This window comes from Kryptolebias marmoratus, linkage group LG8 (genome assembly GCF_001649575.2).
Source record: "Kryptolebias marmoratus isolate JLee-2015 linkage group LG8, ASM164957v2, whole genome shotgun sequence".
NCBI lineage: Eukaryota > Metazoa > Chordata > Actinopteri > Cyprinodontiformes > Rivulidae > Kryptolebias > Kryptolebias marmoratus.
Window position 1 is genome coordinate 15,213,179 of NC_051437.1, and position 25,546 is coordinate 15,238,724.

Sequence of the window (25,546 nt, forward strand, 5' to 3'; positions counted from 1 at the left end):
TTCAGGTCTTAACCTGAGTATTTATTTGCTGTTGTTACTGTTCAGGGTTTTTTTTGTTTGTTTGTTTGTTTTTTATTGTACTTCTTTGTGTGTACCTGTGTTTTCTGAACCGATGTTGGAAAACCCATTTGTTGATCTTTGCATAGGTCTTTTGGCTGTCAGCGGACGCCTGTCCACGTCGCAGATGGAAACTCAGTACATCACAAGTAAACCATGCAGAAACAGTGAAAGGCACAATCACCATAGATATCAGATACACCAAAATGCCTTGTGTTTATATAATTCATTGTTATGAATGGGTGTACTAACTGAGGTGTAATCCCCCCCCAAGTCATTTTAAGCTGCCAAAACATCAGGGCACAACATAAAACATAAGAAACTTCCAAGGCATTCAATGCCTTTTGTTGCATTGTTGAACAGCTCTTCTAAAACCTATATGGGAAAATACAAGCATTTATATTGAAGATTTATAACTACAATTCTTTTTTTCTTTTTTTTTTCTTTTTCGATATACAGAAACTATTGTGTCTCCCGCCTCTTTTTGTCCCTCTGATCTTACAGGTGCAACACATTAGGTGACACATTTTCACAGTTTTGGATGACTTTCACTCTGAAAACTACACCTTTATGACAATATAACACAACATACTGGAAACATATTTCACTTTTGCATAATGGTGAGGACACATAGTAATGATAATAAAAATAATAATAATAATAATAATAATAGTAATAATAATAAAAAGAACAAAAAAAAAAGCTTTTCGGCAGTTATCTGTGGTGATCGTTTTTCCACCTACACACACATCCAGCTGTGATATTTTTTCCCTCATTTCCCAGTTTTTCTCCCAGTCCATGCTGTTTGCTTAGGTTTTTTTTTCTCATCACAAAAACATTTTTCTAACTCTGAGGCACAGTCACTTTAACAGCAAGCGACAAAAGAGAGTGAATGCCTGAACAGATTTCATTTCACAACACATTTATGGGTGTGTGTGTGTGTGTGTGTGCACACGCTGGATTCATCGCCTCAGATGCCCCGCACTTAAAGGATGTTACAAGAGCTGTCAGATTAATCTTTAAAACAAACAAACAATAAAACAGGGTAGTAATAATAATTTTATCATAAATTAGCACACTTTGAGTGCACATCGGTTTTTCATTCAAACGATTACTGCCATAAAAGGAAAAAAACAAAACAAAAACAGGAATATTTGAGAATTTCATATCATGCACTCCGTGATTGAGACACCCACACAACAAACAATCAGAAATGAATCCGGAGACAGTCAGACGCACCACCAGTGATGTATTTAAACTATGTCGTTTTACTGCAATATCACTGGCATCCATGCAGCAAGTGCTGTGCTAAGTGGACCCTCAGGAGGGCAGTGTTTGCCTATGGCACAGAAACTCTGAGTCTAGTGTTGTTTTTATGATGGCCATGAGAATGACAATGATGGAGGGCCATTTGTGTATTTATTCAACATCCTTTATATCGAGTGTCACTTTCGCCCACCAGTTCGCGGCTACGCTGCACTGGTTAAACATTTTCAACAAGCACTCTTACTAGTAACACATTGTTGCCAACCAGTGCCACTTTTGCCCAGCCATTTGGAATAGAAGTCACACTAGTCTGCCATTTTGTCGCACTAGTAGCCCAAAAATCCTAACTAAATGTTTTTTTTTATTGCACAAGTGGACCACATGACCAGACTACTCGACATCTGCGACATATAAATTAACTAGCAAGCATCAAAACCCATTATATTTTAACCAGTCAACAGAAATACTGCTCACTAGCCGACTAGTGACTGTCAAATTTGTGCACAAGTCGACTAGTGCAAACTTAAACTTTAACTAGTCAACTAGTAACCAATAAAATGTTCACACATTCTTATCCTTACTAATTAACTAGCAGTGGTATAAAAAAGTCAGTTAGTTAACTAGTGCACCAAAAATGCTTACTAGTTCATTAGTAAGCCCCCAAACAACCACTATTCGCCAAGTGCAACAAAATTTGGCCTCACTAATTCCTAATGCCCAAAATGCTCCCTCGTTCACTAGTTAAAAGCTTTTTTGGTCTTACTAGTGAACTAGTGGAGCTGTAAAATGTCAACTATTTAACTAGTGTGCCTAAAATGTAGACTAGGGAGGCTTAAGATATTCATTTGTCAACTAGTGTGGCTAAATTTGGCCTTACTAGTTAACTAGTTCCACTATTTATGTCAGCTGGTCGACTAGTGAACGTTTTAGTATTTAGAAGTTGGCTAGTTAACTGTTGACTGGTTGGCATAATTTCTGTTGACTAGTTAACATGCAAATGCTTTTGATGCTTGCTGGTTAACTTGTACAACACAGTTTCATGGTGGTTCACTAGTATGTTAAAAAGACAACTAGTTGGAAGTTTTGAGCTACTTGTGTGACAAAATAGCTGACTAGCATGACTTCTGCTCCAACTAGCTGGGCAAAAGTGCAAAGAGTTGGCAAAAATGTGTTACTAGTAGGAGTGTTTGTTGAGCTAGTGTGACCAAACTGAGTCACAAAATAAATGACGCTTGATATCAAGAATATTGAATAAATATCCAAATGGTTTGCCACAGCGCACGGATAAAGACAACACTTTTTGGCCTCCTGGCCCTCGTGATTTGAAACTAGAGACAGCAGAGACGAACAGAGCAGAGTCTCATCCGTCCCACCGGACATAACGCTGTGGACTCGACTCCTGAGAGACTTTGACATCTAACGGAGCATTACAAACTGTTTTTTTTTTTTTTTTTTTTAGATATTTACAAGAAAAATAAATGACCAACATTGTTTGTTTTGTTTTTTGTTTTTTTTCTCCCCACATTTAGCTCATCAGTACACCTCCTCACACACAGTCAGGATCAAAAAACAAAAATCACAAAAGAAAAACTGAAGAAAAAAAACCCAACAACAAGCACACGGCACACTGCTAAAACTTCGACTCACAAAATATCTGACAGTGCAAACTTACATCCATGTTCTCGAATCATTTACAAACATTTGTATACACACTTGAGCACCATAGTTTACTATTGTTGTTGAATACATATCAGTAAGCTAGATCTTTAAAGTGGTCGTGGTTAAAGCTGGATGTGCTAATAATAAAAGGGCAGGACATTTATGGACCATGAGCAGGATGACAGTTATTGAAAGTAATGAAATGGGGTGAGATGTTTGCTCTGAGGCATTAGGAATTTAATCACTTCCCTTTTTTTTCAAACAAATATCCTCTTCTGACAATGTATACTTGTATAAACAGATCATGTTTTTGGTGTTCACATGGATAACGCAAGAGCGCAGAGCTTTTTGTGGTTAAACGAAACAAAAGCCTGCTGGACAGATGTAAAAATTAATGATCGCTGTCCTTCTGAAAGCCAAATGTATTCATCTGACCGGGAACAGCTTGACTTTGTTTCCTCTTTGTGGAACTGACAGACGATACCGCAAAACAATTTACAAGCTAACATAAGATGGTGTAACTAAATAAAACAAAATAAAGAGCTGCCACCTTTATCGTTTCGCACCTACCATAACCTGCCACACCTCGTAACCCAAAGGCAAGCCCCCATCGCCGATTTTTTAAACCATCCGAGGATGATTTTATTGATGCCCAGTCAATTAGGAGCTGCTCAGTGGGATTACATTTCACTTTCATAGACTCAATTCTAATTCCTCGACGTCCTTTTAACATTCCGTTGTTCTACCTTTTACTCTTTAGTCTGTTTTGCACGTCCTCTCACCATCCTCTACATCCTTTAGTCCTTCACAGAGACAGAGAAGAGAAATCTCACAATACACAGCTTCCTCTTGGGAAACAGGTTGCTTCACTTTTCTTTTCACTTTTTAAATCAATAAACCAAATCAAAGAGAAAACAGTGTCCCGTGAGTTCTCTTTTCTCTCTCTTTCTAAACACGGGATAACATTCCACCTTTTTCTGAATAAAACAACTAAAATCAATGTTAATATAAAGCTTTAAAGATATTACGATGAGTTTTATTTTTTGGCTGTTTTTCTTGTCCTTTCTGTTCCTTCAGTCAGAGGTGAAACACATCTGGCTATTTCAGCTGGAGTTTATTTTGTTACGATTACTTCAGTATTGTGGTGCGTTTGTGGTCGAATACATTTTAAAAATCACATAATTCAAGGAAGAGGGTAAGAAAATTAATATAACTCAACTTTTGTTGTTTTTCATGCATTAATATTACTACATATGAGATATTATGTTGCTTTATATTTATTTTTTTGGTTGTTTATTTGTTTTTTTCATTTGCCGCAAAGAACAATAAGGAGGCAATGGTTAAGGTTTGTACTAATCTAGGAGCGACTGGTTCATTACAGCAGATTAGGTTGAAAACTAGCAGGGTGAAACAAAAAGACCTGCAGATCTGCCGTGGGTTGACAAATGTAATCATGTTTGACTTGAGCTGCAGTACTAATGCCCCCAGAGTAAACAAAGCCCCCCAGGTTAATGGGGGAGTTTAGTGACAGATGTTACGCTTGCAGGGCTGGTGAAGGAAGGTGTTTCTGCCGTGGGCTCCATGGCGAGGGGCCTGCTCCCTCGTACGGTTTTGGCGTTGGATGTGGTTGCGGCTCAGATGGCGCCGCTCCATGCGAGCTTTGTAACGCTGGACCCTGGCCACCTGAGTGACCTTGGCCAGAGCACCGGCCTGGGCGGCTGCTCCACGGCTCACCCTGGTGGGCATAGCTGGAGGAGCGACGGGTTCAGACCCTCTGCTGCGGAAGGAAAACGAACGAGCAACAACGACAAAAAAAACTGATGTAAGTGGCAGAAATTTCCTTATTTATGCTGAGGCAGGTGAAAGTCGAGTTCAGCATTCATGAAGATTTCTCACCTCACGCTGCTCGCCACGCTGACAAGACTCTCCTCCCCCACCACAGACAGGTTGCTGTTGGAGACCATGGACAGATTGTTTGGGGAGACGTACACAGACATGCTGGGATGCTCTATGAGGAGGTCCTCCATCGGACTGGCCTCTGCTGTGGCTCCCTCTGCAGTGAAACAGGGGGGAGGGGTGACAAACCAACTCTCATCCATGCAGCCTCTCTCTGAGCCTGCCCTACTGGTACCCCCACTGCCCCCACACTCACTCCCAGACCCTGGGGACATCGACGGGGTGGAGGAGGGCGTGGACAGTCTGGCCTGTCTTGGTAGGCTCACGGGTGTAGCACCTAAGTGTGATGGGCTAAAGCTGAGACAAGACAGGGGGTCTGATGACGCTACTGCACCCCGTGTCCGACCTTTATGTGTCCTGCGTCGCTTGTGAGGTGGGCGGGGAATGGGGACTAGGCTTTCAGTTCTTGTTTGTGAGTTTTGGTGATCTGATGGGTTGCTGTCGGGGAATGATTGTGCAATCAGTAGAGTTCCTGTCTCACCCTCCACCTGCATCATGCAGTCAGATTCTTTTGAGCACATGGCACGGATGAGATCAGGGAGGCCAGTGGAGACATATGTTTGAGATGGGGAGGGGGATATTGCAAAAAACATTTTTGCAAATGTGGCAGATTTTTCAAAAACCCATGCGGGACGAAGGGGGTCATTTAGAAGGGATCACATACGCACGCGCACACATACCAGTGTGGGAAATATGGAGGATTTTTTTTTTTTAATTGGAAAGGGGGGGGGGAGGGGTAAGGAAACACAAAACATAAAGGAGTCACATTGTTAGTTGTGTTCACCCTCTATGGTTGTGATTATGTCAGAGACATAATGTTTGTCTTGATCATTTTGAGAGGTACTTTCATGTTCTCTTGTTTGGTTGGCTCCAGAACCAGTACCAAAACAGTTTTTTTCCTACACAGCAATGTCATGATCACATCATAAACAAAGTGGAAGATGACGCATGTTCACAGAGCTTTATGTGCTTCCATCATCTGACAGAAAGCACTTTTTGTCTAGCAGTCACATATTAGCACCAGTGTAGTTGTGCCACACCCAGACTGATTCTTCACCCCGTCCCTTCATCCCCTACCTCTGCTCTTTCAGAACCATACATGCTAGAAAAACTACACAAATCAACGACAACCCCAGTTCCAAAAAACATTAGGGCGTGGCGAAAATGCAAACAAAAACAGAATGTGATGATTTGCAAATATGATAAACCTATATTTTATTCACAGTAGAACATAGTAAACATAGCAAATGTTTTAACTCAAAATGTTTACTTTCCCTTGAATAAAGTAATTTTCAATTTTATGACAGCAGCACATTTTAAAAAAGTGGGGATAGGGCCATGTTTACCACTGAGAAGCATCTCCTTTTCTTTTAACAATAGTCTGTAAACACCTAGGAACTGAGGAGAGCAGCTGCTCATTATGTGTATGTGTGTATGTGCTTTAGAGTCCCTGAAAAAGAGGTTGTTTGTTCTTCTAAAACCTGCATATATGTTTCTTTATTTATAGTACTTTTCGGGATGTGTAAATGGCCAATGCCAGAGATACTAATACACCCCCATACCATCAGAGAAGCAGGCTTTTTGAACTGGATGGTGTCTCTCCTCTTTAGTACAAAGACTATGGTGTTTGTGGTTTTCAAGTTTGTCTGACCACAGAACAGTTTTCCACTTTGCTTCAGTCCATTTTAAATTATCTTTGGCCCAGAGAAGACTGCAGTGATTCTGGATGGTGTTCACATTTGGCTTCTTCTTTGCATGAGAACTTAAACCAGCATTTGTGAATGGCTCACTGAGCTGTGTTTATAGACAATGACTGTGGGAGTAGTCCTGAACCCATGCAGTGATGTCCAGAACAGAATCAGGCCTGTTTTTAATGCAGTGGCCCCTGAGGGCCTGAAGATGACGAACATCCAACATTGACTTTCAGCCTTTTGTCCTTTGAGCTCAGTGACTTCTCCAGATTTTTGAAATCTTTTGATGATATTATGAACTGTAGATGATGGCATATTCATAGTTTTGTTTTGTCCAATATTTCATTGGAGAACATGATTCTGAAATTGTTTCACTAGTTTATGACAGTTGTTTTTACAGACAGTGGAACCTCTTTGTTCTTACTGACCTGTTGCCAAATCACCAAGTCCATTGCAAATTGTTCTTCCAGCTGTTTCTTATTTACACCACTCACTTTTATAGTGTATTGTTGCTCCTGTCATGTCTTTTTTTTGAAGATGTGTTGCTGCCATCAAATTAAAAAAGACCTCTTTTATTTTCCTAAAAATGGCACAATTCTTAGTTGAAATATGGGTTTAAGAGAATTGCAAATCATTGCATTCCGTTTCTATTTACATCGTCCACAACGCCCCAACATTGGTTGCATTTCCAACAGCAGACTTGAGTTAAAATGAAACACCAAGCTCTCCATTCCAGCCCAATGCTTTCTGACTCACCAGTCAGGTTGACGAGCATCCATCCTTCCTCGTCCGCCTCCGTCACACATGGATTGGGTCCATTCAGCTCAGCTGCCACCTCCTCAACCTCCCCGAACAACAGGTTGCTAAGACGCTGAAACATCGCTGCTTGTATTTTTGAGTTTAGATGACTGGAGTGTGTTTAGCTGTCCACAAAGGATAAAAAAAAAGTATAGCTGCCTTTTTGATTTTTTTATGTATTAGTTTGATGCTGCTCTTTGCCTGATGTTCTTGTTTCCGCTTAAAGCCCTGTGTTTGATCTTGGATTTGACAAACAGGACTAAACAGGCGTCTGTAGTGCAAATGTAAGGTTTCACTTGGTTTGGAACAAAGGCCTGAAGAAAGAGAGGAAGACAGAGAGAGAAAAGATCATTAGTTGTAGCATAAACAAAACTACAGTAAATGCCACTTATTGACAGACAATATTTCCTGACAGCTTGGCCACGGAATAAAGAGCAATGTGTTCAGGGAGAGTTTCATTAGGACATATCACACAGTTTTGGAACAATTAGATTAAAACTTTTTGTTAATAATGAAAAGTTTCAGTATTAAGCTACTTTACAAAGGTTTACCTAAAATCTATTTTTTTCTGTTTCAGTTTTTTTTATTACCTCACAGTTGACGCTCTTATATTTATACAGAGCCTAAATCTGTAGCTCATTTTTAAAGAATGTCAGTTTCAGATACCTGATTCTTATTAAAAATAATAAAATAATATATATAATGTACACATATTCATTTCATGCATAAAGTAGTGTAAAATAAATCTTAGTATGTGCATGAAAGAACTGATTTTAGCAGCTTTCAGTCCTACTAAAGTTTCAGTCAGCTGCATACTGTATGCTATATTTTGGCTATGATATAAGGAGACCTATAAAAAGCATTAGCAGAGGGGCACTGAGCCAAATCATGTCCCAATAACTAAGAATATAAAAGGAGAGTGTTTATGAAAAAATGAATTAATCAACCAGCAAAGAGCTGGTTGGACAATGACACATCTCCCTTCCCCCATTAAAGTCAGATAACCAATCAGCAGAGTCTCAGGACAGATGGACAGGCTAGAGAAGAGGAAGAGGAGGAGGGGAGTGAGGGAAGGTCACAAAAAGACAATAAGCACAGTGCATGTGTTGACATGCGAAGAAAATCAGATACACAGTGGCTGCAGCTGCTAAGGCAAAGGACAAGTACCTGACCTACAAATGAGCGCCATGATGGAATGATGATTTGAAAATTAAGTTCACCGGGAGAACATCTACATGACCAAAATGCCAAGTTTTACGTTCTTAAATCATGCTCCTGTGTGTGAGTGTAAATATCACTCCCAGGACGTGTACAAATACCTGATCCACTTTAAATAATACATTTGTGGTTAAGTGTTTTTTCCAGTTGTACGCTGCTTTTTAATCACCTTTTTTTTCTTGATGCAGATTAAATCAAATAATACAAAATGCCAACATCTTCAGGCTACATTGGAGCAGTTTTAATAAAGTGATGAGAGTGTGGAGCAAGCAATCATGATAGAAATTACATCATCCTCAGTTGACTAAATAGTTTTTGTTACGTAATCAGGACTCTGCAGGGTAGTAAGCTACGGTGTTGGGATCCTTAACACTGATATTCATTTCATGCATTCCTAACCCAACAAAAATGAATTAATGGGACTAAAATAAATTCAACTTAATAGTTTTTTCTTCATTGAAAGACCTTTGAACGGCATTACACAAGTATATGTTCAGCACTCCCCTGATAAAACCTCCTTTTTTATCAGTTTAGAGATAATATGTCTAACTGGTGTAAATATAGCTAGAGACACTGGTGTGAGAAGAGAAATAAAAGAGGCTGATTTGACGTTCAGGCCAATTATTAGATGTATAGAATAAAACTCCAACATTAGTAAACTTTGCTTTTGTTGCTGAGCATATTTCACAAGTTGAAAAATAAACTTAGTAAGTGTCTCAGGAACTTAAAATGTTCTCATGGTAATATCTGGCAATCTTGCACGCTCTTCTGCAATCTCCTCTTTGCACAACCGCCATCCCTTTTTATCTTCAGCGGGCAATGACTTGCAGATGAAAACATTTAGAACAAGTGCTGTGCTGGAAATGGACATGAATTTGATCAGACTTGCTGCATTTTTGCAGTTTGGGATTCTTTTTGTAACATCTGGTCAGGACAAATAACAAGTGGATGTTAAATAAAACCTGAAATGCAGGAAGATGGCACAAACACTGAGTGAATTTGTTTTCCTGTCTAAATACTACTCATACCTAGCCATGCATATATCAAAATATTCAGCCCATTCAGGAGATGGGCGCTATGACTTTTGGTTTTTTGAAAGTATTTAACTTAATTTACAAATATTTTCTCCACAGATATACATTAAGATCTCTTCAAATCATTTTTCTCCTTGAAATCTGATTCAAGACTTCTGCTCTGTTTTTATCTTCTTATGCTACTTTTAGCTGCCATTCAGCTACATTTAGATAATATCTTGCCTTTTTCTACTTTTACCTTTTAATTAGGATTTTGCTACTTTTAGATTTTATCTAGCCCATTGCTACTTTTGGCTTCTGGCTAACCTTTTGCTGCATATACCTAGTGATTCACTACTTTTAGGTAGCATTTTGCTACTTTTAGCTTTTAGTTTTGGTCCTTTGGCTATTTTTCAGCATTCTGCTTCTTTAGGCTTTAACAACTCAATTTTAGTTCCTTTTTAGCTTCATCAGCATCTTTAAGCACTTATTTTTTTTAAAATATAGTAATATCATATGTGATGTAGCGAGAATTACATAATTTAATTTTTGTTTATAAAAAAAGTAATTATTACATGTATAACACAAGAATATGTATTATAAGATCCAGTGAGAGTTCTTCCGGTGTGGAGCGGGAGGGGAGGAGTGAGTGGGCGGAGCTTTATAAAATAAAAACAAGACGCTGGTGACGTCACGTCACGTCATGAACGCTGACAGAGAGGCTTCAGTCCGTTCACCGACCGGAGGAAGAGAAAAATGAAAGACTTGACAGCAAATACGGCAAAAATAAACAGATGTTTGCTGCTGTATGTGTAAACCTGCGACGCTTTTCGTGTTTTAGTTTTTTTTTTTGTTGCGTCTCAGATCCTTCACCGAGTGAAGGTCTGCTGCTGTCGATCGCTGCCCTTACGTAAAGAAAAAAAAAAAAAGAGAAGGAAAAAACACAGCAGCGGTATTTACATTCAAACAGGATTTTTGACGTTTTATATGAAAATAGGACTAAACCTGGAGTGTTTTAATGCGGACAGCCCTCTGTAGGTTAAACAGGTTAAAGATGAATTATCCGTATAAGCTGAAGGGTCAAAGCAATGACAGCTGAGGCTCAGGCACTGGAAGGGCTTCTGCTCGCACAATGATAGCAGGGATGACATTTTTTTTATTTCTGTCCAAGAAATAAGAAAGACTCTTTTATCAACCCCAACATCCGCCCGCGACACATCAGCATTATGGTGCAAAAAACAGCGGCTGCTGGCGTCGCATTACAGCCAACCCGGGGTCGCTTTTCCTTTTTTTTTTTTTTTTTTTTTTTTTCTTCCTAGGGTATTTAGGACGTCGAATATAAGCCTTTTCGGTTCTGGGCCGCGATGCTGCTTGCAAACATATTCCTAATAATAGACCATCACTGGTTATGACACACAGCGGCGAAAGACAGCCCCACAATATGGGTCACCGGCAGACAAAGCGATGTAATTCCTTCAGAACTTCATGTCCTCCTGTTTTATTCCAGCAGACAGGCTGTCTGGTGGATGTTTTAGGAGGAGAAATGATCTACAAGCGATGCGGAAGGAAACCTCCGTGGAGCACAGAGACAAATAATACATTCAGGGATTGATCTGGGGTTAGGAAATCCAGACTTACCTGCCTTTGGAGGGTTATTCAAGTTGTAAACGAGATCTCACACACAGTAGAAACGCTTAAAGCATAGCTTTAGGTAGCCTTTATGTGAGGTAGCTAAAACACTATTGTACAAAAATAAAAGGCTTTCTTCTCAGAAGAAGGGCTTCGTGTAAAACAAATTACACTGTTTAGTTTTTTTTTTCAGATCATAACATCTGCAGCTTTGTCCTCCTGTCCTCTGTATTTATATTTATTTTCCCCTCCTTCCGCTGCAGAAATTCTTCAGTTTTATTGCTGCCTCCAGCTGATCCGCAGATCAGAATGTGGAGCGTACAAAACAGCTGATTGTGAGATCACGGCGCCCCGAGGCCCCGCCCTTCGCCCCGCCCACGCCGCCAGGAAACCAGCCAATGGGAATATTACACCCAGCAACGAACCGAGTCCTCTTGGTAACAGGGCGAGCAGAGAGGGTGGGGGCTGGGCAGAGCCCGGAACCCGGAGGGAACCGACCCCAGATCAGCTTCCAGGTTCTGGGTGTTAGGGGAAGGGGCCGGGTGGGGTGGGGTTGCTGTGGGGGTGGAGAGGGGGAAAGGGGGGAGACCGACCCAGGGTCTGCTCCCAGGAGCACGGAGATGAAGATCTGTTGACAGCAGAGTCATTACCCTGTTAGCCTGATGTTTAATAAATGAATTAAAGTTCAGCAGGGGGGGCAGGAGCTGCTGCAGCACACCTGATACTCCACATCTGGACTAAACAAAAATCAGCATTTTATTTTAAAGTACACGACTCATTTCTCTGTTTCTCAGTCTACATTTACTCCTCTGACCTCGTTGATCCCGCGGCCTCAACTGCTCAACAGACCCAGGCTCACAGTCCTGCTCCCTCTGTGATGTTACTTTAAATTTTATATGTAAATAAATCCCATTCCCCTCCCCCTTAACATCACTCTTGTTAACCCAGCCCGAACGGGGAGGACCCAAGTGTTCCTTTCAGCCTATATCAGCCAGTCATATTGACTTTTTTTATGAATGCGGTACCTAAGGAGCCAATGAGCTTTCTGTTTGCTTTTAACAATCCCTGGTGGTTCCTGAGAACTTCCACAGCCTTGGGTTTATCACAGATTATGCAAAGGCAGTCACACAGTGGTCCTGTATTATTCTGATGAAGTAAGAAATTATGCATCATTCTCCACAGCAGTTCACAGCTTTGTGTGGGCTGGCATAAATATGTTAACTGTGTGCTGTTTCCTACATATTCTACCTGTCGGCTGCATCTCAGTCCAGCAGGAAGTTTCATCACCCTTATTTGAATATTATAACTGGAATCACAGAGCGTGGCCGCGTTTAAACAAAGCCCCCTCTAAACAGAATGTTCGCACCAGATAAACAGATTTTATATTCCTGAACATAAAATGTAAGCACATATCTCATTTTTAAAGGCACTGTATGCATGAGCCACCAATCATCAGTGTCCACAGCTGAAGGTGGAAAACGGGTGGTGATGTTTTTGCGCACGTCTGTGTGCGTGGATGGATTTTAATGAGACATTCAGAAAGTAATCACTGGATGTACACCTACAACGCATTAACTTCAGAAATCAGTCCAATTTAAGTTAATCAAGATTATCCTTATAGCTCAGGAAACTCTATAGATATTGACCTAAAATCTGATGTGGTAGTGGCTGAAAGTCATTCAAAACACATGCTCTGAGTGTGACGTCTTGAGGTATTGCAGGAAATTGCAGACGTTGTTATTCTCAAATGGCTACAACGTTATTATTTCTTAAAATAAGACAATCTAGTTCTTTCAGCGACACATGTTCTTTCAAGGATTGCTAGGCCTTTAGTTCATTTACAGTTTGCTTCAATGAAATCTGACAAATGCTTATTGTTGCACCCACAAGAAACGCCACAGGTAACCCAGATTAAAAAGCATAATTTCTTTCCCTAAAAAGTCGATTCCTAGAGAGTCATGGGGCAAACATTTGGAGCTGTGGTAAAACTGAACACTAGCAGCTCCAAAGTCAGGTCTTTGCTGGGTTATTTTCTTGAGGGTATCAATTTAAAACACGCTGTCAGCTGAAAATGTTTTTTTTTTGTTTGTTTTGTTTACACTTACAGCCAAGTAGGGAAGCAGCCAAGACCATTGCACATGTATTGTAAGAACGCTGGGCGAAGAAGCCAGGCTGCGTGGAATGAACCCAAACCTGACTCGAAACTGAAAACAGATGTGCCCCACCTGTCTGGATTCCTGCTCTGTGTGTCACACAGAGTTCCTCGTAAGCATGCTCTCCTGATGCAGAACCCAAGGCGTTGCTGCTGATTTCGCTGACAGCTCTAAGAACGAGTTCACTGGGAGTTTTCAAATGTCTGTGAGGTTTTGGCTTAATCCGGAGCCGGTCAAGTCACATATTATCCAGACACATTCATGGTGCAGTGATGATCGCAGAACCACGGACACAAACATTTAGCGAGAACAGTGTGTGCATCTGTGCTTCTGTTAATGTTTGCGCTCTCCAGCTTCAGGAGAAGTCAGGCTTGGTGGCACTTGTTCCGTCATGTACTTGTCGTCATGCTGGTAGTTACAGTTTAATATCTGTCATGTAAAACAGATGTCAGTCGTGATTATCCTGCATTTAAAGGCCTGGGGCTTGAATGAACTGAGGGCTATATGGAGTAGAGGTGAAGCTTTTTTATTTTCTGCCTCATTTTTCTTTTTCTTTTTCCTAATCCGTCCTGGGGTTTTCACTGAAGCTGCCCGACAATTCCCAGAGTTTTCTAAGCTGGCTGGGGGAATTGGGCGACAGGCATGAAAAGTTCACACATGCCAGTGATGCTTAAAACAGACAACATGGCAACTTGTCAAATGGGACCAAACAGCTCTGGATGGAAAATGTTAGTTTTTGTGTTTTTGTGTGTCAAATCGCCTCTGTAAGGTGGTGTTATCTGGATGAGTAAAATCTACATCCTATTTAAAGGACATAGATATATATATATATTTTGCCAGAGTACTATATTTATAGTGTATTTGCATCATTGTATACAGTCATACGCCTCCTTTTCACGTGTTCTGTCAGCTGTATTTTTGATGCCTCTTTCTTCCTCTGGGCCTCCTTGTTCCTGCTCACTGCTGGCTGGAGATAAGACAGCAGATCCAAGGTGCACCTTGTCTTAAAATAACTCTACACAACGAGCTGAAACGTAAAGACACGATAATGTATATTACAAGGGTGGGTTGTCCGTTTGAAGCGTGTGCATTTAAAATACTTTTTTGCATTCATAAAACAAGCTGTGGCATATTTCTGGGTCTGAGGTGTTACAGTATAAGTCAGTGATCTGATTTTTTTTTTTCTCTTTCCAGCTCAAAGTAAACTAAGAAAGTGAATAATAACTAGAAACAAAATTGTGTATTTCACTGCAATGCAATGTGAATGCAGAGGGCTGTTTAAAATTTGCTAAAGAAGCTAAGAGAGGCAGAGCACTAAAAGCCAAAAAGGAGCAAAAATGCCAGCGAAAAGTTTCAAGTCGCAAAACATTTGCTAAAAGCAAAAAGAGGCAAAGGGCTAGCTAGACCAGCAGAACTGTAGCTAAAAGCTAAAAGTAGCAGAATGATAACTAAAAGCAAAACGATGCATAGAAATAGAAACATAGACGAAGCATACTAAAGCAGATTTCCAACAGAACAATATATTTCTACGGGGAAAGTATTTGTAAATAAAGTTAAATATTTTGAAAAATATAAAAGTTACAAAACCCAAAAGTCACGGTAGCTGTCTCCCGAAGGAGCTGAAGGTTTTGAATACACGAATGGCTAAAAAAGCAGAAATAATCCGGAAGTAGTTAGACTGCGAAATGCACTGAAAAATAAAGAAACAGGAAAACAATAGCATGAATGCTGAATCAGCATTTCCACAATTAACAGCTAATTCAAACCTGACAGTCAGAAACAGCTGAAACTTCAAACCAAAGTCTGAGCTGTTTTATTCGATACTGTCCACAGTGATGTCTGGAGGTGTGCGTCCCAAGGTAAGGGACTCCTTTCTGCGTCTCATATTGCATACAGCTTGTCTATACTTGCAACACTACAGTCCCCAGATAACCTCCGGTCACATAACACTTGTCTGCTATTCCTCATTACTCAGCGCAGACAGCAGGATGGTACTTTGTCAGCAGTCTGAGTTCACACGACAAGAGCAGAACTTACTGCATCCCCCTCCGTCCGGGAGATCCCAAGTCTCACACCCTCTGCCTCCCCATCTTCCAAACCCTCTGTCTGTCTGTCCGTCTGTCCGTCCGTCCCTACAAGGCCTGAGCAGGCAGGGTCTGGACTGGAGACAGCGTCCTTGGCAGGGTGCAGACACTGATAAACACTTCACGTATGAGGACAGTCTGTGCTCACCAGAGGGGTACAGGTCCCCCCCCTCCCTGCAGGATATTATGAAACTTAACAAGGAGTGGGGCTATTTTAAATTCCCCAGAGGATTAGGGCACCTTGGATGGACAGGAGGAGGCCTAAATTTCAAGCTAAGGGCATCAAATACACCCCCGCCACCCCCACCCACCATTTTTGTATTCTACAGCCAGTCAATTTAGTGTTTGCTTTTCAAATTAGCGTGGGAAAAGGACAGGCCCGTGCTCAGGCAGATGTGTCCTCTGACTGAAAACAAAACATGGCTGGCAGGTTAAAAATAGAACAAAGATCTGAAAAGAAAAGAACCAAAAAAACCACAATTAGAGTCTTTTAGACACAGTTTAGAGCTTAAATAATCACTAATAGAACAGGAATCAGTTATTTTCAGTCCTTAAAAAGAAGTGTAATTAACATGCTAATTAAAAGTACTGAATATAGAGTTGGCTCAAACCAGGTGAAAACCATGAGTGATGTTTTAGGATTAGATAACCTTGGACTCCTATCAGAACAGAAATGAACAGTCCAAGAATAAAACAACAGTGTAAGTGTTACTATCGTGAACACCGAGGGCAGCAATTTTTTCTACCAGGGGATGTAGCTCAGTGGTAGAGCGCATGCTTTGCATGTATGAGGCCCCGGGTTCAATCCCCGGCATCTCCACTTCTTTTTTCTTCTTCTCCTAATAGTTGAAATAATATTCGTGTCTAACAATATCCATGTCTGTACGTTTCATGAAGGAGAAACTAACTCAATAAAACTCGATAATAAAAGCTGAGATAAGGCGTCCGCCCCGTGAAAGATGTTTGAATGAACACCTTCCTGTTCTTTGTTTTGTAAAACGAGTTTTTTCGTGTTATGATGTGGAGACAAAGAGAAACGAGAACCTCGCTTCCTTGAAAGCTTGTTTAATGCAATAATAGTGCTTTTTTCACTGACTAAAGCAACATTAATCCATCAAATGGAGTAGTTGGACATGTGTCGGAATCATTAAACACAAACTAATGCTGATATTTAGGTTGTCTTTATAATTGTGATATTTAAACCTGCTGCATATATTTATAAACGTAACAGATATGATGATTTCCGCACCAAATCCTGAATTTAAGGAACATGTCTGGTCTTCTGCCGCCCCCTGGTGGTCACTTCGAGTATCGCCTGATCTGATCAGTTCACACTGTGAACAAAGGAGGGCGACACTTACAGCTCGCCCACCGTAATTTAAGTTTATTCGTAGGAAAAGCAGCACAAAAATGACTGGTCTGCTAGATCATTGAAAGCAGTGTTTGATGTTACCAGAAATATGTGGTTAGCTCATTTAAAGTAACTTTAATATTTATTCATTTTAATATTTTACTAAACCTTTGTGCACTTTCTGTGTATTGTTTTTGCAAACTTACATGTTTATTTGTTAATATTGGTATGCTTTGTTAAAATCCTATAATGTCTGTTTTTTTTCTTTGTTCTTATGCGTTTACATTTAAAATTACGTTTTTAAATGTTCATTTCTTTTGAATATTTTTTTAAAACAAAATATTGTCACAGAAAACCTTCACCTAATTTTAATTGAACACTTTCATTTGACACTGGAAATAAAAGCATAAATACCTACCAGCTGCATTTGTAACATAAGGTTTTTAAGAATACATTATAATAAACAAAAGACTTACCAACTACATTTATAGAAAATGTTAAAAAAAGCAAACCAACATCTTTGCATGGAGCTATTTTGAGTCATTTTGAGTAAATATTTAAGACAAGGAAGTTTGTGTTGCACAAGTTAAATCAAGTAATTTTTTTTATATTTTTCTTCAGATACGGCATTTAAAACAAACAAAAAAATCTGCAAATAATTATAAAAGTGGAGGAAATTACTCTCTTATATATGTTTATAACAAGCTTTTTAAAAAAAATGTCAGCACTATTTTTATAGCATAATTAAAAATTTTCTTCAGAAAGTAAAGTTCTGACCTTTCATGGTACCATGAGTGTGTGTTGGACTGTGGTTTCTGTCTGCTGCTCATGATTAAAACACACAGACACACACACACATCTGGGCTATCGCCACTTTGTGTGTTTCTGATATAAGAATTTCGAGGCATTTGTAAGGAAGCCAGAAAGTAAAAACCTTAAACCTTGGTTTGTGAGCTAATGTTGAATTTCACCACCCGCACATACTGTAAAAATAGAAAATGTTTCCATCTGTGTGAGACAGGCGAGTGTTTGTTCATAATCCAGGCAGCTGCCTGATCAAATGTTTGTTTAGCCCGCCCTGCAACACAACAAACCGTGGACAAATATCATGAGAGCTGCCAGTAATTACCACTTGATGATAGATTCGAAAAAGAAAAACATACATTTGGTTTGCATTATTTTCACTGTCACTGAACAGGAGCAAACAAAACTGGAAAACACGAACAAAAAAAATCAAGTTTCAGCAACTGAGCTACGAATAAAAGATGATGGTGACTATAACTCAGTGGGTTATACAGATACTGAACACAAATTTGATGTTTTGGGAGCTGAGCATCATTCACAACCCTCCCATAAATTACTACATCACCATCATTTCTCAACATAATCTTAGAAACTTCTTAGTCCAGAACTTCGGCATGAAAGAAGTCGGGCGATATCCATTCCTTCTGTAACGCTAGGTCTTTAATTTCCTGCAAACTGTTCTAATAACTCCACGTCGGGTCAGTTTCTCCTCAGATGTTTAACATTTCTTGTGTGTTTGTATTCCTGTTTTAAGGATGGGAGGGTGAAGAAACAATCCAAGGAAGCTTCTTTCAGCTCAACATAACGGTGAGAGTTACTGCAGTTAGTCTGTTTGGGTAAAAATACAACCATGTGGTGAAACAGAAGTCCTAAACTGATTTTTAATAAAACTAAAAGTTAAAAAAATAAATAAAAATACTCCTCTCAGCAAGTTTGAAGGTGTAATATTCTGAAGGTCAGCTAATTGTAATTTATTTGGATCCATTTTCCAATTAAAATGAGCTTTTTATGTGGAAAAAAAGGGCAAAATATAATAAGTAATGTTTGTTTTAGTGTATTATATTTGATACAGGAAATGATCCAAATGGCTTCCTGGGCTGTTTGTAGCTTTCAGTCTGGGCAGCATGACGGCTGATTTTCTTCACCGGACAAATTGTGTGTGTGTTTGTGTGTTCACGAGCGCGTCAGACTTGAACAAAAGAATGTGTTCAAACTGCAAAGTGTGTGAAGGAGTGAGTGTCCAGATGACCCGCTCTGCATTCCTCTGGGATAATCTTATCTTCCTCCTGGTGGACCTCTGAACTGCAGGGCAACATTAACACACACACACACACACACTCCGGTCTGCATGTACAAACAAGTAAACAAACACACAGGGGCTAAGAAAGCTTGAAACAAATGAAATATGTCAAAAATAATCTCTGAGACTGAGGCAAAAGATTGCGATTTATTTATTTGTTTTCATCATTTACTTCCTGAGCTGAAAAACAACTCATCTGAATGTACCTGTGCTCCGAGCTGAGTGAATGGTGATTGATTAAAAACTATAAAGGAGGTTTGGAAATGTAAAGTGAGGCTTTAAGGTGCTCTTGAGAAAAAAACAAAAGAAAACCTGACAATAGGGCGTTTGGGAGGGTGTCGCCTCCATTTATATACATGTCAAAGGTCAACACGGACAAACCCCATCAGCGAAGTCAGATGATGACAAACTGACCTAAAACTTTAAAATTATGTTCAGGAATGTGAACTTCATTATAAGCAATAATCTTAATGACATGGGTTCAGGTGTTCACTAAACCATGCACTGGTTTGCTATAAAGGATGAGGTCATCGTGTTGCTTTTGCAGCATTTTCTTCTTCTCCTGTTTAAGAAACTGTACAAGCTGTAATATCCATGTGACCCATCTCTGCAGATGTAAAAAAAAAAAAAGACCTCATAACGTAGGTCAGCGCTGCTTCCTGATGTTGCAGAGGAGCCGCCACAACATTGTTACGCTGAATCTACAAAAGGTCGTTGTTTCCAACAGGCCGCCTGGGTGTTTCAGCCATCACAAACACACAAACGTCTCCTCCGCTTTCTAGGTACACATCTGTTTTTGATGAGGAAGATTTTATTTCAGGTTTGGACAAATCCAACCATTTGTGATTAAGGGCCAAACGTTCCTTGAGGTAATGCGTATCGCCCGCCGCCTTCTGTGCGAGAGATTTCAACTGAAGTCAACTAAAGGTGACAGAGTTCTAGCTGCTTTTGGTCAAATCTTGTAAAGAACGTTACGAGTGAGGGATCTTGGGCGGTATTGTGAGCACTCACGAGACGCGCTAGTGCTCAGAGAGTGCGTCGAGGATGACTCTCGGCTACTGCCACACCAAATTTTAGCTCGGCGCCTGGAAAGACTGACTGAGCTGGAGCCATATTTGGGTTGGCTAATAATGATAAGAATGAAGTCATCTCCAAAAGTTATTCAGCTGCAGATGTCCAACCAGTGATGACTTTCTGACAGTTTCATTCAAATCCGACCGCTGGTTCGTGAGGGATTTTTCCAACGCTGCAGACAAACGAACAGTGATGGGATTGGGAAGAAAACAGACGACCTAGACTGTGTCACTGTTTCTGTTTTAGGGCATTTTGATACAGTTTACGGCACAAAGTGGGAGAAAAGTGTCTAATCTGCCCCCGAGGCCACATCTGTTCCATGTTCTTCTGTCCTCTGTGTGTCACGAGGTCAGCCCAGCCTGCTGTAACACCAAGTGTCTGCCTCATGCAGCAGCTTCAGCACAGTCAAATCACCTGTTTTCACTCTTAAACTCTGTCCTGTTGTCAATACTCCAGTTTGTGTGTTTCTTTTTTTAAAAGTTGCACCAAACTGTCACTTTAAACCCTAGGAATCAGCATGATGACAGAAACGTGTTTTGTCTTCCTATTTTGCTACTGTCCTGGCCTCCTGACCCCCACCCCCACCCCCTTCAGTCTACATGGCGTCAACTAGGACCCTAACGACGTGTGAACTACTGGTCATGCCGTGACAATGGACACGTGCACGGTCTCTTCATCCAGCAGTCCCCGGGCTGCTGGATGAAGAGGAGGGTCTTTGCAATGCTAAACAGCACCACTAAAGACCGACACATTCCTGTCTGATGAAGGGCTGCCACCTGATATTCGGCCTCTCGGGATTTACGCGCCAACAAGATGCAGCTAAATCCACGAGTTCGCGCGCTCAATAGTGTGCGTTGTACTTGTTAACAAAATACAATGCCTGATATGGTTAGGCTGGAGTTCCTGCACGCCAGAATTGATTTTGATTAAAGAAGTAACCAATGTCAAAATCATCATAATAATAATTTGGGATTGTATTCGAGCGCATGCCATGACGGTCATGCGTCATTTCACTTGAAGGCAGCCGATTTAACAGCTTTGCTTCTACATCATCACGTGGTTTTTGTCGCCTTGTTTTATTTTTGGCCTCATTTCATGCTGCGGACAAGCTGGAGAGCAGTGTCACCATCTATTCACGCCGGTTAACTCCCTGCGGAGAGCGGTGAGCAGATGCGCTCGGGGGTGCTGGAGAGGGGTGGGGGTCGTCTAACATGTCTTCCTTACATTTTTGTGCTCTTCACATCTGTGAGGTCAAAGTGGCGAATCCGTGTCTTAATTTCAGATTATAAATTACACAGTCTTTTAGTGTGGGGGGCAACAGATAAGCGCATTTGTTTCTCTCAGACTTTTTTTTTTGGACACGCATCTCCGTCTGCTGCAGGAGCCGACAGACTTATTCGGGATCGCGCGGAGGGTGGATGTTTTTCTTAACCAAGTATTCAAGCAGTTAAAGTGAAATGCGCAGTCGGATCTGCACTTTGCTACAGCCTTTGGCACCTGTGGCGAGAGGAGAGACGGCGGCGCCGCGCCTTGACGCACACGGGGTGTGTCCGTGGGCGGAGACCTGCCCACCCACCCGCTGCTTCTGCCCGCTATATGAAGGAGGAAACTTTAACAAGACGCACGCAACAAGCCAGAGGAGAAGTGTTGCTCACTGCAGACGTTCGTGCTCTCTGTCTGGAAACGCACTGGGTTCAGAGCGCATTTTTGTTGCGGAAATTGCTTTGTATTCCTAAGAGAAACTTGAGCTCATCATGCCTCGATCTTTTCTTGTGAAGAAGTACTTTTCCAGCAAGAAGCCTCATTACAGGGAGAGCCAACTGGACAGCCAAACAGGTAAGTTCTATTTTTTGTGTTTTAGGTAAAGGGAGAGATGGAAAACTGTACTGTCACATCTACATGTAGCTACCAAATCTTAAAAAAGGGCATGTCTAATCACCTGGAAAAGCTGGATTCATCACGAGAGCAAGAATGAAAACCAGTTTGGATTATCTGCATTAACCAACCTGATTTTATTTCCTCTGCAGCTGTTGTCCCAGAAAGCTTCCCCCGAGCTGAACTTCCAACGCGGGACAACAGTTCTGCGTTGACCTGCCATCCCGGCAGCCCAATCTCCACCCCCATGGATGCCCTGCCTGCGCCGCTTTCCCCGATCACCCCCGTGTCCTTGCCTCCATCACTGCTGCACCCTCTGGACCTCAGCAGCTCCCCCTCCAGCAGCAGCAGCAGTGAGGAAGAGGAAGACGGGGGCCGTACCTCAGACCCCCCCAGTCCGGATGCAGTGCAGCACATCTACTACTGCCTCCACTGCAGTAAGAGCTACGGCAGCCTCTCGGCGCTCTCCCATCATCAGGTGACCCACCACCAGCTCTCCCCACCTGTCCCAACGCTGCAGACCACCTCCGTGACGCCCGAGGTCTCTGCACGCCCAGCTTTCCACTGCAAACACTGCCCCAAGGAGTACACCAGCCTGGGGGCCCTGAAGATGCACATTCGCTCTCACACTCTGCCCTGTGTGTGTCCCACCTGTGGGAAGGCCTTCTCCAGGCCGTGGCTGCTCAGAGGACACATTCGCACACACACAGGTAACACACTACTGTTTTCACCCCATTGGCTTGTTAATGTAACAGCTAGTTGCACCTTGATATTTATTGAGCAAATGTTATCTCTCAGCAGAGGACAATCTAATCTCAGCCTCACAGTTTGTCTGCATAAAAACACCCTGCATTAACTAAACCAGGGTGTCTTTGTTGTGTTAAGTTCTTTTGTCGCGTCCCTGAAGTGGATTTGAAAAACAATCACCAGGAGGATAAAACTTTGTGTTTTTTTCTGGTGCTGACGCTTTTCTCTTCTCAAATCAGGTGAGCGTCCCTTCGCTTGTCAGCACTGCAACCGGGCCTTTGCTGACCGCTCGAACCTGCGCGCACACCTGCAGACCCACTCTGAGGTGAAGAAGTACCAGTGTGGCTCCTGCTCGCGGACCTTCAGCCGCATGTCCCTGCTGCACAAACACAACGCCTCCGGCTGCTGTCCCGGTTCGTAGGCTCACATTCCCCCGAACTGATTCTGTTCTCCTTGTGACGAGAGCAAACGCACACAGAAAACACGAGGATATCAGGCCGTGTAAAAAAAAAAAAAAAGAAAAAAAATTGCAGCAGCTCTGCTTTTAATGAAATGACTTTTTCTCAAGTGCCTTAAATTCCCCGTTCTGTTAGTCAAATCTCAGATCCGCCTGGTATCTGCTGCATCCTGTCAACTGCATGTCTGTGTGTGATTTGGGGCAGCTGAACATGCGGTTAATTCCCAGGAAACTTCATTGGTGCCGGCCGGTCCGGGACTCTGGCCACGTCGCAGCTGCTTGGGTGTGTTTGTGTGTGTGTGTATGCGGGGATGTCATTCCTCACTACACTATACATGCATGATGTGTGGGTGTTGAGACAGCTGTCTGTGCAACGCGGAGGCAGGGTGCTGAGAGATGTGATAGCTGCTACCTCCTCGACAGGTGACACACACACACTAACACCCGCTCCGGTCGCCCCTCCTTATGCCACAGACTCTTATGTGTTCTCGGGCATAAAAAAACCCCACATGATCTTGACCAATTTTGTTCTAAACTATGTCTGATCTGCCGTTTGTATAATGAATTTTGCTAAAAATGCTCTTTTGTTTTTGAAACGTGTTTTATTTTCTTGCCATTTGTAAATAAAAGCTTTTTTTTAAAAACAACTCTAGCTTGTGTGTCTGTGTGTGTGTGTGTCCTTTTTTAATGCAACAGTATTTCAACAGGCTTTGTATTGACATACAAAGTTCATTAGGACACGCATGACAGTTTCTGAATGGGAAGACAGAGCTGTGCGCTCTTGTATGGGGTCGGTGTGTGTTCGGGGGAACGGGGAGAGGTTTATGGGATGTTGAGTGATAAGGGGAACACCTGCACACACCTGCTGGGCTGTTGGAAAACGTGGAGAACACACACTGAGCAGGTGGGTGAATAGGTGGGGGGAGTAGAAGCTCATGCTAAGTAAAGGGAGAGGAAAAAAAAAAGAGGCCAAGCTTTGCAAAGCAGAATCACTGAAATTAGCTGAGTGTGAGAATCCCACTGACCTATTTCCTGCTGCACTGAGAGTCAACTTCCAGCTCGGGCTGAACATCCATGCACCCCCTCTCCCCCTCCCCTTCCCTCCTGACCCACACACTGACGCCAGCCTGTCTTGGTGAGGTAACAGCATTTCCTCCGGTAGCCTCTCGTGTTGAAAGGTGCGTGTGTGCACGTGTGTGGAAGGGGGCGCACAGAAAGCCTGAGATCCGATTGCATGACTTAGCTTGCTCAATGTAAACACCATCCTAAAGGCTACACATATCCACTGAATAATGACGCCTGCTTTGATGAGAAGGACGGGGTCTTTTTTTAAAAAAAGTCTGCCTTCTTTCAGCTCTTGCCAGGTGAGAGGTGAAGTCATTCTGGCTGCTGCACACCTAACGCAGGTGACGAGAGGCCTGTGTATCTTCAACAGATACACAGAGGAGAGAGAAGGCACGTGACTTGTCAAAATATTTCTATAGAGATATCAAATTCCTCCTTGGGACATCTAAACTCCACAACCTGCAAATAAACTGTCATTTCTCATCTGCTTCGGCCGTTTTGAAATCAAACTCTTGACATCTTGCTGGGGGGGGGTTGCAGCGCGTAGGAGGCAGTCGGTGGCTTTCTTGCTCTGAGGCAGTGAGATCACCGGAGCTGTCACCTTTCTTTTTCAACGTCTGTTGGTATCATATTGGTTTTCTCAAAGTATTTTAATGTTTGCGGTGTCACGCATGCGTCTCCCTGACTAATTTGACATTCCTGAGCCATTAGCGACAGACATACAACACCACCGTCCAACAGGAGGGAGGGCTGCTCGGTCTGTTGTCCCTGCACTTTGCTCCTAAATCAAAGCAATAATTAGATTTCCTCATAACAGGAAATAAAGTACCGCTGACCTAATTACAAAGACAAGGGGGACTTTCTAATGACAAGCACTTTCTAATGAAATTTGGTTTTGTGTATAGACAAGTTGATGCTTGACAGTTTGCACTTTGTTCCATCACAAAAGAAATCTTTGATTCTCTCCAAACAAACATCGTTTTTGGAGTCAAAAGAAGGGCTTGACATGTTTGTTAAATGCTCTGCAAGGCTGTATAAACTCGCGGTTCGAGCAACAGGAAGCAACCGAATGAAGCAACGATCACGCAAAGTTTTTATACAAATTCAAAGTCAAACATTTTTGAAAGCAGAACCTGGAGATGTCCCTTTCTGCTAAATTCAATGCATCTATTTGTAGAAATGTTTAGAACAGGAAGTGGCCTGCCAGTATTGTGCAAACACAACCCCTCCACAAACAAAAAGCACTGACAGAAAGCATCTGGTTCATACGAGTGATTTTGTTGGTCTCCGTTCTGCCAGGAGGGTCACCGTGGTCCATACTCAGGAGGAGGAGGAGAGTGTATTGCTGA

The 25,546-nt window shown here is 41.8% G+C and overlaps 2 protein-coding genes and 1 non-coding gene across 4 annotated transcripts; 2 read left to right on the top strand and 1 right to left on the bottom strand.

Moving 5' to 3' along the window:
* LOC108235262 (tumor protein p53-inducible nuclear protein 2) lies at positions 1-11,611 on the bottom strand. 2 transcript variants are annotated; one of them, XM_017415158.3, is made up of 4 exons: positions 11,297-11,611; positions 7,386-7,741; positions 4,879-5,446; positions 1-4,759 (listed from the first exon to the last, which is right to left on the bottom strand). In XM_017415158.3, exons 2-4 carry the CDS (start codon positions 7,507-7,509, stop codon positions 4,504-4,506), a joined length of 948 nt encoding a protein of 315 aa, XP_017270647.1. In that variant the 5' UTR covers positions 7,510-7,741; positions 11,297-11,611; the 3' UTR covers positions 1-4,503. The 2 variants fall into 2 exon arrangements, with proteins under 2 accessions (XP_017270647.1, XP_017270649.1); XM_017415160.3 differs by having other exon boundaries at positions 4,879-5,035; positions 11,297-11,606.
* A 4,661-nt stretch (positions 11,612-16,272) lies between these two features.
* Positions 16,273-16,344, top strand: trnaa-ugc. Its single transcript has one exon. It is a non-coding gene; the product is annotated as a tRNA-Ala (tRNA).
* Positions 16,345-21,652: 5,308 nt separating this feature from the next.
* On the top strand, positions 21,653-23,776 carry snai1b (snail family zinc finger 1b). The gene is made up of 3 exons (XM_017415020.2): positions 21,653-21,889; positions 22,081-22,638; positions 22,915-23,776. Exons 1-3 carry the CDS (start codon positions 21,808-21,810, stop codon positions 23,094-23,096), a joined length of 822 nt encoding a protein of 273 aa, XP_017270509.1. The 5' UTR covers positions 21,653-21,807; the 3' UTR covers positions 23,097-23,776.
* The last annotated feature ends 1,770 nt before the right edge of the window (positions 23,777-25,546 follow it).

Bases quoted from the DNA above. Each gene is read 5' to 3' on its own strand.
- LOC108235262 (XM_017415158.3), bottom strand. From the start codon at position 7,509: ATGTTTCAGCGTCTTAGCAACCTGTTGTTCGGGGAGGTTGAGGAGGTG. The intron at 5,447-7,385 runs GTGAGTCAGAAA...TGTGCTCAAAAG, and splicing joins GATGCTCGTCAACCTGACTG to AATCTGACTGCATGATGCAG. The intron at 4,760-4,878 runs GTGAGAAATCTT...TTCCTTCCGCAG, and splicing joins AGCGTGGCGAGCAGCGTGAG to CAGAGGGTCTGAACCCGTCG.
- snai1b (XM_017415020.2), top strand. From the start codon at position 21,808: ATGCCTCGATCTTTTCTTGTGAAGAAGTACTTTTCCAGCAAGAAGCCT. The intron at 21,890-22,080 runs GTAAGTTCTATT...TTTCCTCTGCAG, and splicing joins CCAACTGGACAGCCAAACAG to CTGTTGTCCCAGAAAGCTTC. The intron at 22,639-22,914 runs GTAACACACTAC...TTCTCAAATCAG, and splicing joins ACACATTCGCACACACACAG to GTGAGCGTCCCTTCGCTTGT.